At 34.8% G+C, this 17,510-nt stretch overlaps 1 protein-coding gene across 2 annotated transcripts in view; it reads right to left on the reverse strand.

Annotated features, from left to right (window-relative positions):
* Positions 1–17,188, reverse strand: part of LOC128231862 (ARF GTPase-activating protein GIT2-like) — a 27,597-nt gene extending 10,409 nt beyond the window's left edge. For both annotated transcript variants that reach the window (XM_052945104.1, XM_052945103.1), the window contains exons 1-10: positions 17,032–17,188; positions 9,966–10,099; positions 9,122–9,231; positions 8,280–8,379; positions 6,750–6,836; positions 6,125–6,255; positions 5,843–5,937; positions 3,338–3,435; positions 2,744–2,914; positions 2,260–2,383 (exon numbers count right to left, since the gene is read on the reverse strand). In XM_052945104.1, the coding sequence (XP_052801064.1) occupies positions 2,260–2,383; positions 2,744–2,914; positions 3,338–3,435; positions 5,843–5,937; positions 6,125–6,255; positions 6,750–6,836; positions 8,280–8,379; positions 9,122–9,231; positions 9,966–10,099; positions 17,032–17,089 (1,108 nt within the window). In that variant the 5' untranslated portion in view covers positions 17,090–17,188. The remainder of the gene's footprint in view (positions 1–2,259; positions 2,384–2,743; positions 2,915–3,337; positions 3,436–5,842; positions 5,938–6,124; positions 6,256–6,749; positions 6,837–8,279; positions 8,380–9,121; positions 9,232–9,965; positions 10,100–17,031) is intronic.
* Between the last annotated feature and the right edge of the window lie 322 nt (positions 17,189–17,510).

Genomic DNA, 17,510 nt, shown 5'->3' on the forward strand with positions numbered 1-17,510 from the left:
TGTTTATGAAATGCCAATATTTTAAGACTAATAATGGCCAATAGTATGGTTAAATAAGGTAATCAAGCATTTTTACTGTCTCATCATAGTGGAACTGTTACCAATGACCCATGACCCTAAATTGTGACCTTGACCTACGGACTTAGACTGTCTCATCATGGCGAATGTTTGTGCAACATAAATTGAAATCTGCCAATGTAATAATTATGAATGTTTCTAAAAGGATGGCTTTAGGCCTTAACAAGTTCTGATTTATCTTCTTCAGAAGAGAGTTTCTGCATAGATCAGTGAGATAAAGGTTTGCGGCTTTTTCAGGTCCCCCCAATAAACAGCTGAAATTACCCCTTTTTAAAAGAATAATCATTTTATAGCGTCATTTTGTGCTTCCATTATTGTTGTTTCTACACCTAATCTGGTAACTCATGTACCATTATATATTTATTGTATTTTATGCATATTAATTGATGCTTTAAAAATTTCAAAATTAACCTAACAGAGAAGGCTATTTTTCCCACGGGCACATGTCTACCATGGACGGAAAAAAGCCCTTTAAATTGTGGTTGAGTGGTTGAAACCCCACTTTCCCAACCTAACTTAACCCTTAAACTATTGGCATCAAATTAGAAGTTCTGCTCAAGAAAATGATTTTTAACACTTTACAAACTATCTTAGAGCAATCATAAGATTGAGGGGATTAAGCAGTAGAGAGTAACGGTAAACTGTTAAAAGAAAGATTCAATTTCTGAAATTTACACAAATTATATTTTTCTATTCTATTTTATATTTCATGGTCAAAGGGAGCTTACTCAAACAATGATTATTAACCTCTTTATAAGTTTACCAAAAAATGTTTTCAAGGTAGAATTCATCAGTTAAAAAATCTCTGATCTACTACCCCTACAAACTACCAACCCCAAATCCCTTCCATTTCGTGATCTAATAATCTAGATGTATATAAAAACTCAAACTTGCCAGCTAGTTCCATATCACAAGATTAAATCCATAACAATGAATCCAAAGCAAAATTACTAAAGATACAATATTATTCTGATTTAAAGTAGCCACATATAAGTTTAAACAATACAGTTGTTCTAAACATGTTCATGAAAGTAGACAGTAGACAAGTTGGCCTTATATTGATTAAATGAACAATGAAAAGTGAAACAAAGTTATTTTAAATTTTGAACTTTCAGTTTCACATTTAACCAATTGGTATTTTCAACATTTACTGTGTACAACAGTAATGTTAGTTCCATCAGTAACTATCATGTGGTGACTACAGACAACGCTCATTATCTTTTGACTGCTCTTGCTAAATGATTTAAATATTTTAGGGCTTGAATTACCGGGTAATGTAATAAAAAACAACAACAATGTTTTCTGTGTCATAACAATTCAACGTTCTCAAGCCATAAGATTCGTTTACATGGAAAACATATTGAGGAAGTCTGATACACAGTCTGCACAAAATATCTTGGAGACGTTCCCATCGTCGTCCATATTAAAGGATATTTTTATGTGGAGTTTCTTCTCTCATTAAGTTACAATTCTTATGGACGGTTTATTTGATTTTGCGTTATATGTCTGATTAGTTTGATCATTGCCGTCAGCCATAGCCGATTTAAAATATTTATACGGAAAAAAAACTTGTGATTTTTTTTGCTTGTCATGATGATTGAATGATGAAAATTTAACACTGCTGCTAAAAATCTGAATACAAAATACCAGTCTACAATGTGCGCTAAGCGTACCACTCTTGTGCATATGTCATCATTCTATGTGTGCTTACGAGAATCATTTTTTCAAAGTTGCTATCTTTCAAGAGTTTTCACTCGAAAATATTAGCAAGCACCTTAAAACTAAACTCACTTATTCCAATTTTCACTTTCATTTTGTGAAAGCTAAATTGGAGCCCTGACCCATTTAAAAAAGATTAATGCTTCCATTTTTGAATGATATTTACAAATTGGCTTAAGTTAATAATAAGTGAGTACCGGTACATAACACTGATAAATTGCTTTTAATAAATGTTCAACTTAAGGTATTAGCCATGTAATACAATTCGGCAAACATCGGGGAACATCGACATATATCGCCACTCGCCGTAACAGATCGCGACGAACATCGAGCGTATTCGGCCAAAATTGACAAATAAATAAGTTTGTTTCAATGCTTTTGAGGCAAGATGATGGATAATGTTTGGAAAATGAAAGCCAATATTCCAGTCAATTCCCGAGAAATGATAAAAGAAAAACTCACCAATTTTTTCTTTGGCTGTAAGAGGTTGTGCGATGCCTGTCTGGCGACGTTTGGCATCACTGAGAATATCTATAATGAGGGTTGCAAACTCCCGCGCGTTGAACCGTGCAAGCTTCTGACGTCCCTGGAATCAAATTCAGAGATATGTTCATATGCCAATACGGATGCATTTTTTCCAAATTCTTAATCTTACACATTTGGATAGTTTTTATTTTTGTGAACTACATACATGTATAACATTTCTGATAGTGCTTCATAACTAAAAATATACTAAATGAGATTTTATAAAATATAATTAATAATCAGTTTATTTATTTTCTCTATTCTAGCCTTACTAACTTATTAGAAACATAACTTATTCATAATTTCAATTTTAATTTCAAGCCCACTTGACATATTAACAAATATACAAAAATACATTTTATGTGTATTAAGCTACAATCTCCTATCAGAATGTGAAACCACACTGTGTTTGGCTCATTACCTGGTTCCTGGTAGCAGAGAATTCTGGGTTGACTGGTAGGAAGGGGACTGCCTGGCGGTCGCTGACGATGGAGGTATGGTCATGCGTGGAGAGCCACACAGAGTCGTTCTCACGCCGGTCAACCTCGTCATACACATCCATTGCAAGCTCCTCAAACAGGTGGTTTGATAGCTGAAAAGTCAGTTTTGCTTCTTAATTTATTCAGATTTATTTCAGCTTGATTGAGGCAAATTTTGAGATCACATACATTTTTTATAAATAATCTTACAGGTATTGTAGATAGGTTAATTTTCATCTCATCAGTGAATTTTCATGGTCTAACCATTTCAAATTGATTTTTTTGGACAAAGTTTTATAAGACAGTTAACCCTGACCGTCACCCTGACCTATTTATCCCAGAAACTTTAGGTGTCCTTTATTCAAAGGAGCGTAATAAAATAGTAGTGATAATACTGAATATAATAAGAAATTTACTATTAATTTATAATATGGGCATCATTTTAAATGCGCATCTTACAGTCCTGTATAAGAGTACATGTAGAATCTGGGAGAATCCTACCCATGTTGCTTATACAAGATAAAGTATTTTTTTACCTGTGTGAGTTTTTTCTTGGCCTGTTTAGCAAGCTCGGACATGTCGAGGCTGCTGTCAGCCATCTCCGGGATGATAAAGTGCAGTCCTTTATGATGGTCTGAAATAACCACATCATAGCTCATTATCTTTATTCATTATAGAGGCAAGGAACTGAAATAAAGCAGGAACTGACTATAGTAGGTTTGTCATTTATTTTTGTAAAGCTCCTGTAATGTCATTTATTGTTACAACTTATAGAATTCTCATCTGAAAAATTGCAAGTCAGTATTGTCAACTGCCTTATCACCAGAGCCTTCCACAGGCAATTTTAGAGCCCCTGTACTGGGTCGTCAGATTTTCAAAAGCCTTATCACCAGAGAGCTTGAAAATCCTATTGCATTATGATCAGGAGCCTGGGGCACTTACATTGTTATTTAAGGTAGGGAGAAATAGGTCCCCTATGATGTGGGTATTGGGGCGCTTGCCAAACATGGGCATTACATAATTGTCAATGACAGGGTCCAGTTTTCACATCTTTATTGATATCAGATTAAATCTCTTTATGGCATATGCTGATTGGTTATTGATTTAAGTGGGGGGTTTTGGTGCACAGTTATTATTTTGGTTATTTTACCAACTATTTTTGGCAGTTGCACTTTGCGGTATTCATATCTATGAGGTAAGTTATTTTTGGGGGGAAATCTGTATCCGAAATGAGTATCCCAAATTCAGGACAGTTGAGGTCCAAAACAATTGACGTATTACTGACTTGTTGCCGATTTGTGAGTTGAGGTTGTTTCCTTTGGTTTTATTGTCTGCTACAGTTTTCATGACATGTCATTTGTTCTAATAGATGATATGAGCAAATTTTTGTTGAAAAGATGGATTCCAAAAGTGATTATAAATTGCCTACCCAGTTTGGACTTAAAATGTCTACTTTGTTGGTGGATGTATCATTGAAAATATACTTTTTCTGAAACTTTATTAAAATTTATGTAATGAGATGAATGAAAGATATTTCGAGACAGTTGGTTTAAAATTAAGTAAGTTACAAGCTTTACAAAAACACCACCGTCTGAATGGTGGCCTTCACATGTCAACATTTACTGTGTTAAATAAATATTCACTTTATTTTAGAGAGGGTTTTCGTCATTGAAGCGAGAGAACAACATCCACCGTTCTTCACTCACCACTAAAGTACTGAACAGCCTGCTGACAATGAGCATGCTTTAGCCATCAACTGCAGAGGTGGATTTCACCAGACTGGTGAAGGAGTGGCATTGGGAGAAGGCAGGACTATCAGAGATATGATTTTGGTTAGATTTTATGCATTGATATGTTATGTATCAAAAAAATGATTTATTAATTCATGTCTTTAGTAATGAAATAAACACGATAATGATTTTGAATGCTTGTCTTTATTGAAGAATTATTATATATGAGTGCCATTTGGTATTGAAAATCGACACACTGAAGGGGGTAACCACCCTCCCACACCCACCCCCTACAAAAGTAGCACCTAAAAAAACTTTCTGGTGAAGGCCCTGATTACATATTCAATATTTAAGGTCTTTATTGATTTAAAGCTTTAATTCTTTAACTCAAAGTGTCTGAACTTTAAATAAATGATCGCATCAATAAAAGCTGTCATAGAGACAGGGCGCTCGACTTTTACGCCGCTTTTAAGTAAAGGATTGCAAAGTTTTGGAGAAACATGCATGGATCATGGTCAAATTAGATTACATGCAAAACCTTCACCAGAATTTCTTTGCGTTATATGCAAAATAGAGTAATCATACTTGATTGTATAGAGTTTCAATGCAATATATCAAGTAGTTGCTCAGTTAATGACTTATATGTGCTAACATTCAAAACCCTAACCCTAACCAGAATTTCTAAGTCTTATAATAAAGGGGCAAAATTATATATTAAATGTAAGATAGTATTATCTAACTTAATTAATTAAGAAGGTTGGATAGTTAGGAGCCCTTTTATAAAGTTTCAATGCAATACATGATGTATTTGCTAAGATATTGACTTAAATGAGGTTACATGCAAAGCTTTAACCAAAATTTCTAAGTCAAATTATAAAGGGCTATAATTTGCATTTATTTCAAAATAGAGTTATTAAAGTTATTTAAATTGGTTGAATGGTTGAGTAATGTATAAATTCTAATAGAATACATAAATTGGTTGCTGATATATTAATCTATGTGATCTTACATGCATAACCTTAACAAGAATTTCTAAGTTGAATAGTAAAGGCAATAATTTGCATTACATGCCAGATGAGGTTATCTTACCTGTTTAATCAGTTAGGTTGGATTGTTGGGAACACTTGTCTCAATTTTCAATGCAATACAAGATGTATTTTCTGAGATAATGACTTAAAGGTGCTTACATACGAAAACCTTAACCAAGGTGTGACTCTGACACAGACTCTAAGATGAGTAGTACAGCTCTCCTTATTCTTCCAATAGTAGAGTTATTTTTTTTATTTTTGACATGAATCGGCGTGCACATACCAGGTTTTTTGCCACACAGGTAGTATGTAAGTCTGTCTGTGAGCTCATACTGGCACTCCACCAGTCTGTTGGCAATGTCCTCGTGACCCTCAGCCCTGAAATACACCCAATACATACTTTAACTCCAAGAGACTAAAAAAATTTATTTAACTACAAACAGCGATATAAACTTTATACATGTCCTAAAAGATAAGACATATACTGAAATTCAGAAATATATGTACAAATATTTCTTTTCTAATGCAATTACATTTTTCCTGTTTTCCCCCGCATGCTACTTACTTGGCATACTCAATAGGTGTTTTCCCAAAGGCATCCTGTGCCCCAGGGTCTGCTCCGTAAATGACTAGAAGTTCTATCTGCAGGATCTGGCCGGACCCGGCGGCCACGTGCAGGGGACAGTTGCCCTTCTCCTGTACAACATAATGTATGGATACATTGGGGATATATCTAATATAAATGAGTAATAATTTATATTAAAGTACCATGTATATGCAATATAATTTTTTTAACCTATGCGACCCAATGATACAAAATGAAATTACTGGTACATTAATATAGGTGATCATCTTTTGAATGATTGATCTATATTCAGGTCAAAAATCAGTTACGGTATTTTATCATATGGTTAAATTATCATCACCAATGCATGAACAGGTTAATACAAATTCAAACAGCTTCTCTCTAAGCCGAGAGATACAGACAAAATGCCCCACCAATTTTAACATAGCTGGATAAAATCTGTTTTGTTTTTTCAACAGTCCATACCATATCTCAAGGTTATTTACAATGAACCAACTATATACCCGTGAATATTTCATTTGGTAAATTTGATCATATTTCTACCCACAAATGCGTATGGAAAAGTTGGTGGTTGATTTTGTCTCTATCACAGAGCATCACTTACAGGGTGGTAATAGTTAGGGTCAGCACCTTTCGATATTAATCTCAACACTGTCTCTAAATTGTTTGTTCGAACACTTGAGTGCAATTGCTGGAATATACAATAAGAAATGTAAAAACATATTATATATATATATACTGTTCAGGTCACATGTTTTGTGTTATCATTTTTTGATATGACAGCACCGAGGAGGAAAAGCCAATGCTGGTCTGTTATTTTACAGTTGAAAAAAAGGGGCATTAAGCAACATTTGAAGCCAGAGTTATGGGCCATGCTGTACATAAGCCTATTGTCCCTGGTAACATTTGAAGCCAGAGTTATGGGCCATGCTGTACATAAGCCTATTGTCCCTGGTAACATTTGAAGCCAGAGTTATGGGCCATGCTGTACATAAGCCTATTGTCCCTGGTAACATTTGAAGTCAGAGTTATGGGCCTTGTTGTACATAAGCCTATTGTCCCTGGTAACATTTGAAGCAAGAGTTATGGGCCATGCTGTACATAAGCCTATTGTCCCTGGTAACATTTGAAGCCAGAGTTATGGGCCATGCTGTACATAAGCCCATTGTCCCTGGTAACATTTGAAGCCAGAGTTATGGGCCTTGCTGTACATAAGCCCATTGTCCCTGGTAACATTTGAAGCCAGAGTTATGGACCATGCTGTACATAAGCCTATTGTCCCTGGTAACATTTAAATCCAGAGTTATGGGCCATGTTGTACATAAGCCTATTGTCCCTGGTAACATTTGAAGCCAGAGTTATGGGCCTTGCTGTACATAAGCCTATTGTCCCTGGTAACATATGAAGCCAGAGTTATGGATCATGCTGTACATAAGCCTATTGCCCCTGGTAACATTTAAATCCAGAGTTATGGGCCTTGCTGTACATAAGCCTAATGTCCCTTGTTACATTTGAAGCCAAAGTTATGGGCCTTGCTGTACATAAGCCTATTGTCCCTGGTAACATATGAAGCCAGAGTTATGGGCCATGCTGTACATAAGCCTATTGTCCCTGGTAACATTTAAATCCAGAGTTATGGGCCTTGCTGTACATAAGCCCATTGTCCCTGGTAACATTTGAAGCCAGAGTTATGGGCCTTGCTGTACATAAGCCTATTGTCCCTGGTAACATATGAAGCCAGAGTTATGGACCATGCTGTACATAAGCCTATTGTCCCTGGTAACATTTAAATCCAGAGTTATGGGCCTTGCTGTACATAAGCCCATTGTCCCTGGTAACATTTGAAGCCAGAGTTATGGGCCTTGCTGTACATAAGCCCATTATCCCTGGTAACATTTGAAGCCAGAGTTATGGGCCTTGCTGTACATAAGCCCATTGTCCCTGGTAACATTTGTACAATTATCATTTGAATATGTTTAACAGTTTTTTTATTTAAGGCAATAGTGAAATTTTTGGCACAAACATCAACAACGCCAATGCCAATAACAACTGGACCAAGGCTACAATAATACCTTAACTTTTTTCTTCAAAACAAATGAACAATCTTGTACTAAACTACTTATAATGATCCTACCTGACTAATGTCATCAAGAGATGTAATATCTGTGTCTTTGCTTTTGTTGAGAAATGATAAAAACTGGTATTTGGCACGAATAAAGTCAGCTTTCACTGGACTGAAAAGGAACAACAACATTACAACTATCATAATAGCATGTAATTCATTTCAAAACAAATACAACACTAAATTAAACAAAGCAGCTGGCTCCAATTACTTTACATCAAGGTACAGAAAACTACATAAAAGTTCCTGATAACAATCACTTAAATTCAATAATTCATATGCTGTCTAAGTAAGCAAATGAGGAAATTCTGCAATCATGTTGAGTGTCAAACAAACATTAGAAGTCAGTCAAAAGTTACTGTGGTTAACCAAACACTTGAACGAATAATATTGATGTAGATTAAAATCAGTGGCATTTAACGAATTAAGAAATATGAACAATTATAAATCTGTGGTAAGAAGAAGCTCAAGCTCCAACATGTACTCATTCTAAACCATATTATTTCTGTTACTGTACTTTTACAGACTAAATAATGTTGCAAGAAAGGGACTTGCCCCAACTCCTCAAACAACCTCAAGTCCTTTATCTCTGATTTTGTTTTGGTAGAAATTGTATAGTATTCTCCTTTTAATGAGTTTTGAGACATTTGAAATGAATTATAAACCATTTCATTTGTTGTAAAATCTAGTTTAAGTTACCAATCTGGTTAAATGAAATAAGAAACTTAAGCCTGTAACACTTATACTTCAATATTTTGGTTTTGCCTTGGACATCATGTCAATACATTGTATTTTTTGTAAATTGCCATTGGTAATGGCCAAACCAGTTGTCATGATAACAAACTGTTACTTACTGGACCTGGTCCCTGGAGTTTGGTTTCCGGCGGCCGTGTTTCTGTGAAGGGTCCCAGAGGGAGTACTCCCAGATATTGTTGGCCCCATGGCTAGCTAGATGCTGCACCATCTACAACATAGAAGTTCGGCTTAAACTTTATAAATTAAGAACAATTGCAAAATAAGTTATACATTATTCTTATTAAGCTCATTAACACCATGGAACACAAGAATGCCTTTTGGGGTTTTGGGGGAGATCACTTAAAGATCTCCAAGCCTCCAAGCAAACTTGCATGCACTAGGGCTATGAAACAAGCCTGGGACACCTTGGTGAGAAGCTGTCCAAATGTGTGCACAAGAAAATGTTCATGAAAACTAATAACTGTTGCGTATATCATCAATCTCAAGCCTGTTTCCTGGACATGATCTGAACCAGTGACCTAAAGAAAATGCCTCAGTCACTGGTAGGGCCTCATCACTGAGTGAAGACACATCATCAGGTCACCAGACCTGATACCTTACTACAAATATGCGCATTGTCTCTGGAAAAATGTGTACAGAGTTTCATATAAAAGGCTTGAATGTTTGGCATTGCCCCTGGTTACATGTGTACTAAGTTTCATATAAAAGGCTTGAATGTTTGGCATTGCCCCTGGTTACATGTGTACTAAGTTTCATATAAAAGGCTTGAATGTTTGGCATTGCCCCTGGTTACATGTGTACTAAGTTTCATATGAAAAACTCCAAAGATCGTTTTTCCAGCATGAAAACACCGCCACTGCAAAACACAAAGACTATCACATTACCTGAACTTTTTGAAAAACAGACCAACAAAACTTGTTTGGCATTTCACTCTTCACTTACTGCAAGCTGTGTGGGGCACCATTGTCCCTTCTTTAGCGACTTCACCTGGGAGATGTGTCGGCCAAGACTCCGGTGTACGCTACAACACTCGTCACATATCAACACACCACGGTTGATGGAAGCCCAACTTGGCTCTGCAATAACAGGCAATTATTTGTTACATGATTTAATTATAACGCTTTTAAAAATGCATAGAAATAACAATAACCATCTTTCTTGAAATAAAACAGACAGAAAAATAAAAACATTTCATGTCCAGGATACATTATTTTACTGAAAGAGCCTATTCATTCTGAATCCCTCCTACACCTGTACGATTATTGTGGTTAGCTAAATCACTGGGTGAGAAATTCACATCAAAGATAAATCTGAATGAGAGAGGAAATATTTACAGGAATATAAACAAACACTTCTGGCTGCAGAAATCAGTATGTTTAAAAAGTAACAGTTAATCATTGAAAATGGTTTTTATTAGTAGATGGGTAATTATGAGTGCTACATGTATGAGGAAGTTATTATATCATGGAAAAAAATGTTTTAATAAATTGGCATTATTCTCCCACACTAAAAATCACAGTACATGGGAACACCAGACTCTGCCAAGTGTTTTGGTTGCCGTGGAAACAGCCTCAGGGGCTTATCAGTTCCTTTATCACAACATGCTTATCTGTTTTACAGTCCACAGTGTTTTACATGGGCTTTAAAAATCCCAGAGTATTATTTTAAGCAGAGCACTAGGTTTTATGGTTGAATGATGTTTATCCTGTGTAAATTAGTGTTTTATGTTGCGTTTATATGCTGAACATTTGCCAATGGGGGCAAATTTGCCCCTTGGGTATTTATGGCATGAACATTTTCCATAAAATATTCATAATTTTGTGTTGAAAATAACATAAGAAATAATGATGAGGCTATGTTTCAAATGTATTGTATGATACACATATCTGTATTAAATACCTTTTGTTGAATTGGCGATGTCATGTTGCAGTTTTTTCCGGAAAATAATAGGAAAATCTGTGTGTTTTACAATAAGTATATGGTCGAATTGTCAGAAAACATTGAAACTGTACGTTTTCTTGTTTGTTTCAATCTAAAAACAAATTAAGAATCAAGAAAGGTGTTTAAAATTGATAAAGTTATCAAAAGAATCAGCTGAAATAGGAGTGTGACAGTCCTAAGGGTATTTAGAGGTTTAAGAACTCCATTTTGATTGCATAGAGTCTCAAGCAAGCCGAAATAGCCAAAACAAAATTGATGAATCATGCATAACAATGGTATTTTAAACATTTCAGTTCTTTGTACAAAAAGCCTGCCAAGAAATTTAAAAAAAAGTTTGATAGAATAAATAAATCAGTTTTTAAAACAATTTCTTCTTCCTTATTTTATTTGTCCAATACTTTGAAAACTCGGCCAAAATCAAAAAACTTCCGCAAGGGAAATCAATTGTAGGGTTTATATGAGATGAAATACCCACTGGGGCATATTTTACCCCACCACCAGACTTGGAGAAGGGGGAGGGGCAAATTTGGCCTCCAGGGTAAATTTATCCCTGTTGGTATTGGGTTTATACGCACATTTGCCCCTTGTGTATATTTGCCAATGGGGGTAACTTTGCCACAAGGATAAATCTCATCTTATAAATGGGGTATTATATCAAGGATAACCTAATAAAACCAGAGTTGCACAAAATGCAGGTGAAATACACCAGTGTGGAAAAACGAGATTTTATCATTGCCAAACTCTGCTACCTGCCAACTTATTCATTTTTGGCAGACATCTTTTATACCATTAATATTTTGAAGTTCCATTTTATGTTGAATTGAACATTTTACAATAAAATTTGAATAGGCATCTCTTTGTTTTAAAACCAACACCATTCTTAAGATTTCTACTTTTTGAAGTTTTGCCCCTGATATAAAGTCTTACTAGTATAAGAATCAAAATATTTAGCACTAGGAAAATGGCTTTACAGTAGAGTTCAAGAAAGATTTTTGTTATTAACATGTACATCCTTGGCCAGTATATCATTTATAACAGAGTAAAGAGGAAAAACTCATGAGTCTGTTGTGCTAATGATAACTAAGCCTGTAGAAGAAAAAACATATTAACTATCAATCAAGTCCCAGTGGTCATTAGCCTCATGAATAGACTGCACCACTGCTTGAAAATGGCTTTGTTCTTGCATTTTACTGCTGTGTAATATGAACACAGGGAGACCAATATGTATAACTATTTCATTTCCATACATATACAAGCCTTTTAAATATAAAAACAGGGGTTGAAGTAAAAGCTTTAAAGAAAAGAAGTGAATACTGATCAGAACTTGGATAATATTGCCTCCGATACCATTAATTAACATCAACCACCAAAACTTGTATGGAAACCAAGCATAGCTGAAGACTAGGTTAATTCTGATGTTAGAGCAAGATAAAATATCAAGTTTTTTCAATTATCACTTCCTCTTCTCTATTCTAACTGGTACATGCTGAACTACATAATGAATCATCATCTCTTGATTTTACCCCATGTGTTTTATCTTATCACTATATGGTGCCTTCGCTAGTAATAGATGTGCAGGCCCAGAATATAACTAAATTTAACATATATCGCTAAAAAAGCCAAACTTTTAATGAGCTGGTATTTTCATTCTTGCTTCATAGTTTTTTTTTAGTTTTCAATGCTTATTAATTTAAATAATACTCAATTTAATTTCTGCTGTTCAATTTACAAAGCAGCCATTGAAAAGCTTATAAATAAACTCCGGCTTGAGACCTTGAATCTACAGATCTTGGTATGGAATGTTACACATTGTCTGTGATGACTCTACCTGTGTTTGTAATGCACATTGTATGCGAAGTTACATGTATTTTAAAATTGGTTCATCACAGACCCAAAACAAAGTTCGATGCTTCACTAATATAACACTTAAAGAAAATAATCCTTAGTTTAGTTTGTTATGTTGACCTTAAACCTACAGACTTGAATTTTGTACATACCAGTAACACATTGCCTAAGTAGCTATGGTTGAACACATGTGCCAAGTATCATTAAATTTGGTTCATATGTGATATATAACATAGCAGGCAGAAACATTAATATAAACCTAAGTTTCGGACTTTGACCAAGAACCTGCTAAATTATATAATAATTTGACTTGTACTGTTAGCTACCATATGGACACACAATTTTGACATACACATATTTATGTATGGATGAATGGACAGACACTGACAGACAAATTTTAGCAAACCTATACATATAGTTCATGAAATGGTGACTGATCAAATAATCATACCTTCTCAAAATTTAAATAAAGCATTTGAATAGTTTTATTTCTTGTCTGAAATATGACTAAAGGCCTATTTTCCATGAACGGTAATCTGTTATCATGATCGGATCCACAACTACAGGATTTTTATCTTTGCAGCATTATAGTGCTGCTACATGTAGATGACAGCAAGGAATACAGTATACAGGTAACTCTAATATACTGGTCAATCTATACAGTCATTTTGTTCTTTTCATTTCAGTCACAGTGTGTCTACTTTTTTTGTGAAACTGAAAAATTGCCTTTTAAATCCCAGTAGAAATATCATAAATGAAGGTACCGGTATATGTATTTCCTAATATTAACTCTATACAAAAACCCTGAACTTCATTACAGCAGATTTCTAACCTTGGTTATAAACCAGCATGATCACTTTTAGGCTTTTTGGGCTATTTGTGAGGTCTTCCGCAATTAAAGTGCATAAAAGCAAATAAATTGAACTGGAATGTACAACTGTCACACAGTAGCTCTCTCTTAATTTAGAAGCTTGCAAATAAAGATGTACATATAATGTATGCATCATTAATTTAGGCTCAGTAATGTTTGATTACAAAGTTCTAAAAGTGTGGAGATTGAGTACCTGGAAAGCTGAAATGGATGAGACAGTCCAGAATAAGCATAGTCTGAGACTATCCTATTATATCATGCATAGGACGCACTTTTTTTACCCCCAATGCTTGTCTTAAAAATTGCCTGCGTCCTTTCTATGCTATTAGAATTTTATCAGTTTATCTCAAGTCTATTTCAGGCCGAAAATGTCGGACCGGAGACGAGCGCGGTAATAGTAAGTATCTGTACTGTGTCACCGAAGAGAACAACTGACAAAGTGACAAAGGTAAAATCACACAAGTTATCACACGCAGAAATATATTGAATGTTTACTTTAAAATGATTTATTGAGAAATAAATTGAAAACAAACATGAGTGTTTACTTTTTTACAAAAGGGGCGCTACTCACAAAAACTCGATGTGAGTCAGCACTTTAACTGGATTGAGTGATGACGGCAACGGAAAATCGGGAAAGGAGGTAAATATCAATTAATCATTGTTCATGATTTTAATGTTTCGATATTTTACAAAACATTCTGTTGTATGTTACATGTGTACTAAGTTATAATAATAAAGGAATGTGCATAACGCAAAGTAGCATTATTGTCACTATCAAATCTTTTCAAATGTGCAAAGGTGTGAAAAACACCCGCTGTCTGTCATTAGAAAAACAACAATAGAACAAACTATTGCGATGGTAATACCATATGGTTGTTTGTTCACACTTTACCCGACGTGCCTTCCGCTGGCAAGGCTAATTACTGACACGCATTTATTATGCCAACATGCTTTAATCTGCGCAGCGACAAGCCTTATCAAAACAATCATCAGTTTTGACAATACACAGTTTAGCTGTGATTGCAACGGTTGTGACAGTTGACTGTCAATCAGAAGGCATGTCGCAACGGTTGCAACGGTTGACTGTCAGTCAGAAGACGTTACGGCATTTGTATTTATAAGTCTTATAATATGCATGATTGTTCTCAAATGTCAAGACTTATATCATTGTTGTGTACGCTAAATTACTGAAATATGACAATAATTATCGAAATACACAAGGCTGTTATCGAAATATGCCTTATATACAATTTTTTGTTTGTTTTTTACTTCAATATATGTCATAAATACTTGACCAACCTCAATTTTTAGGCTCGGATTTTGATATTTTTCCGCTGCGTCTTATCTGATATATTAAGGGAATTACCCCGTTTTTTAAACATTTTTTTGCCTGCGTCCTATCTATGCTAGCGTCCTATGCATGATATAATACGGTACTTAAATTATAATTAGATTCAATGATTAATTTGAGCCTTTAATGCCCCCATCACACTAGGCCACGTTCCTACTACGTCCTCAAAAATCTGGCAGGACGTAGTTAGAACTTGGTCAACGTAGAAGGAATGCAGTAGACACCTATAAGGACGTGGTATGGACTTTATGGACATAAGTGGAGTTTGAACATGTTAAATAAATAAATAGTAAGGACGTGGTTGAATCAGGACATAGTAAGAACCTAATAAGAACGTATTAACGATGGCATGGACGTTATGACAGCGTATTTAAACCTAGTAGGAACTTGATTGACAAAGTGCAAGCATTGTACTGGACGGGAAATATTGAATGGCATTCTCATCCTGTTGCCTCTAGGTTGTCATTGCATTCTTGCTACATCAATGTAGTTCTCACCACAACTTCTCCATGCTTTGCCATGTTGAAGAATACCTCATTCGGTTGTTAATATTTTATTTCGGTGCTTAACACGTCTTAAACACGTTTGTATCCGGTTCTTACCAGGTCCTGTCAGGTTTTGAACACTAATCATGTATAAATACGGGAATCAACTCCATTTTATACAAACATTAGATATGAATGAAAAATAGGCCAGTTATAAATAGAACACAGTAATTCTTTAAAAAACACATGGATGTGGTGCGCGCCTGATGATGCGCGCAGTAAAAACGTATTTGGAATGTTTGAGATGCATTGATTGCATGGCAGGGATGCAGTAAGGACGTAGTATGAACTTGAGTAAAGCATTTTTTTAAAAATTTCACTGCGTCCTCGCTGTGTTCTCTAGTGCGTCTTCATGGTCTTTGTCTTGTGTGATGGGGGTATAACAAAAAAGAAATGTGTCTGCATCAGGAATATTTTATGATTGATCATCAAACATTAATATCGGTAAATGTGATTTTTTTTTAAATCTATTGAATTAAACCACTTTTTTATTATCAGATGTTATTTTTTACAGTAAATTATTATGTTCTGTATTTTTTCGCAAACACATAGATCAGTCATCGCAATAAGACTAAGAGCTAATGTAGACCACTGGATAAATGTATGTAATATGATTTCCTTTTTTAAACATGGAAGTAGATGAGGAAAACAGTATGCCTATGGAATACCTGCCTAACTTGTGGTTCATTTTAGCCTAGTAATGATCTAAGGCCTTAAAAAATCAGAGTTAAAATCAAAAGCTATTCTTAGTTCATGTTTAAATATTATTATAGTAACCAACAATAAATTCATTTCGACTTCAGTAAGGTAGAGTAGCGACTAAGTTTTTCAAAAAGATTTAAGTCAAGTCAAAACAGCAAAGAAATTCGTGAATGCTTCACACAACAATTTGGTATAGTGTGTTTCAAATAATTTACACATTGTTTTTAATTGTAATCAACACAAATGGATCTAATGGCAAGCAACTACTATAATTAGCAAATTAGATTTTTTTCTCTAAGGTCTAAAAAAAAGAAGGAAGGTTTAAGGGTCTTTGCTTTGACTGCCGTAAAAACAGGTATTTTTGGTAGACATGAAGATAATTATATTATTTTTAATACTACATTGGGGATATAAAATATAACTTAAGTGTATTACTGTACTGAATTGCTTAATCCAAAAATGAGGACTGACTCTCGAAACTACGCTGACAAGTTTTCCAATTAATTTCAAATTAACAATGTCTGATTTACCAGTTTTGATCCATCTAAAGCTAATTTGAGGGGTTCAAATGATTGACATGTCATCATCCATTTATCAAAAATCATCATTAAAGAATATTCGGTTTGATAATCATTATTAGTATTGTAAATTTACGAATTACATACTGAATGAGTCAGACTCTTCAGCAATCAGTGTCAACAAGAGTAAAATACACAAAAAAGTTCAGAACTGAAAGAAAATTGACATGAATACCCGTAGCTCCACAATCGGCACACTGATCGCCGGCTGTTCTAACTTTTCCTCTCGACATGTGCTCATATATTCCGTGAATATCACAAATTAAGAGAAAAGAAAGCTAATTGACAGTCGATCCCTTTCATCCTCTGAAACTTAATTTGTAGGCGTTGATTCGAATTTTGATTTAGAAAATCAAAATACTTCACAATAAATGTGTAACATAATTGAGGAATTATAAAACACTATTAGATTGAACAATGCAATATATTTCGTCTGTTTTCATAAAAAATAATCAACATTTTCTAAATATTGAGCTGATATAAAATATAGGTTACATTATACTATTTCCGTCATTGTCGAACGTCATTGCGTAACGCTCATTAGAGCATTCGGAACGGGTCACGGACACTACGGACCATGGACATTACGGACCAGACATTACGGACCAGATTTAGGGACATTACGGACCATCTTCAGAAACTTACGGACCATCA

Source organism: Mya arenaria, chromosome 4 (genome assembly GCF_026914265.1).
Source record: "Mya arenaria isolate MELC-2E11 chromosome 4, ASM2691426v1".
Lineage (NCBI taxonomy): Eukaryota > Metazoa > Mollusca > Bivalvia > Myida > Myidae > Mya > Mya arenaria.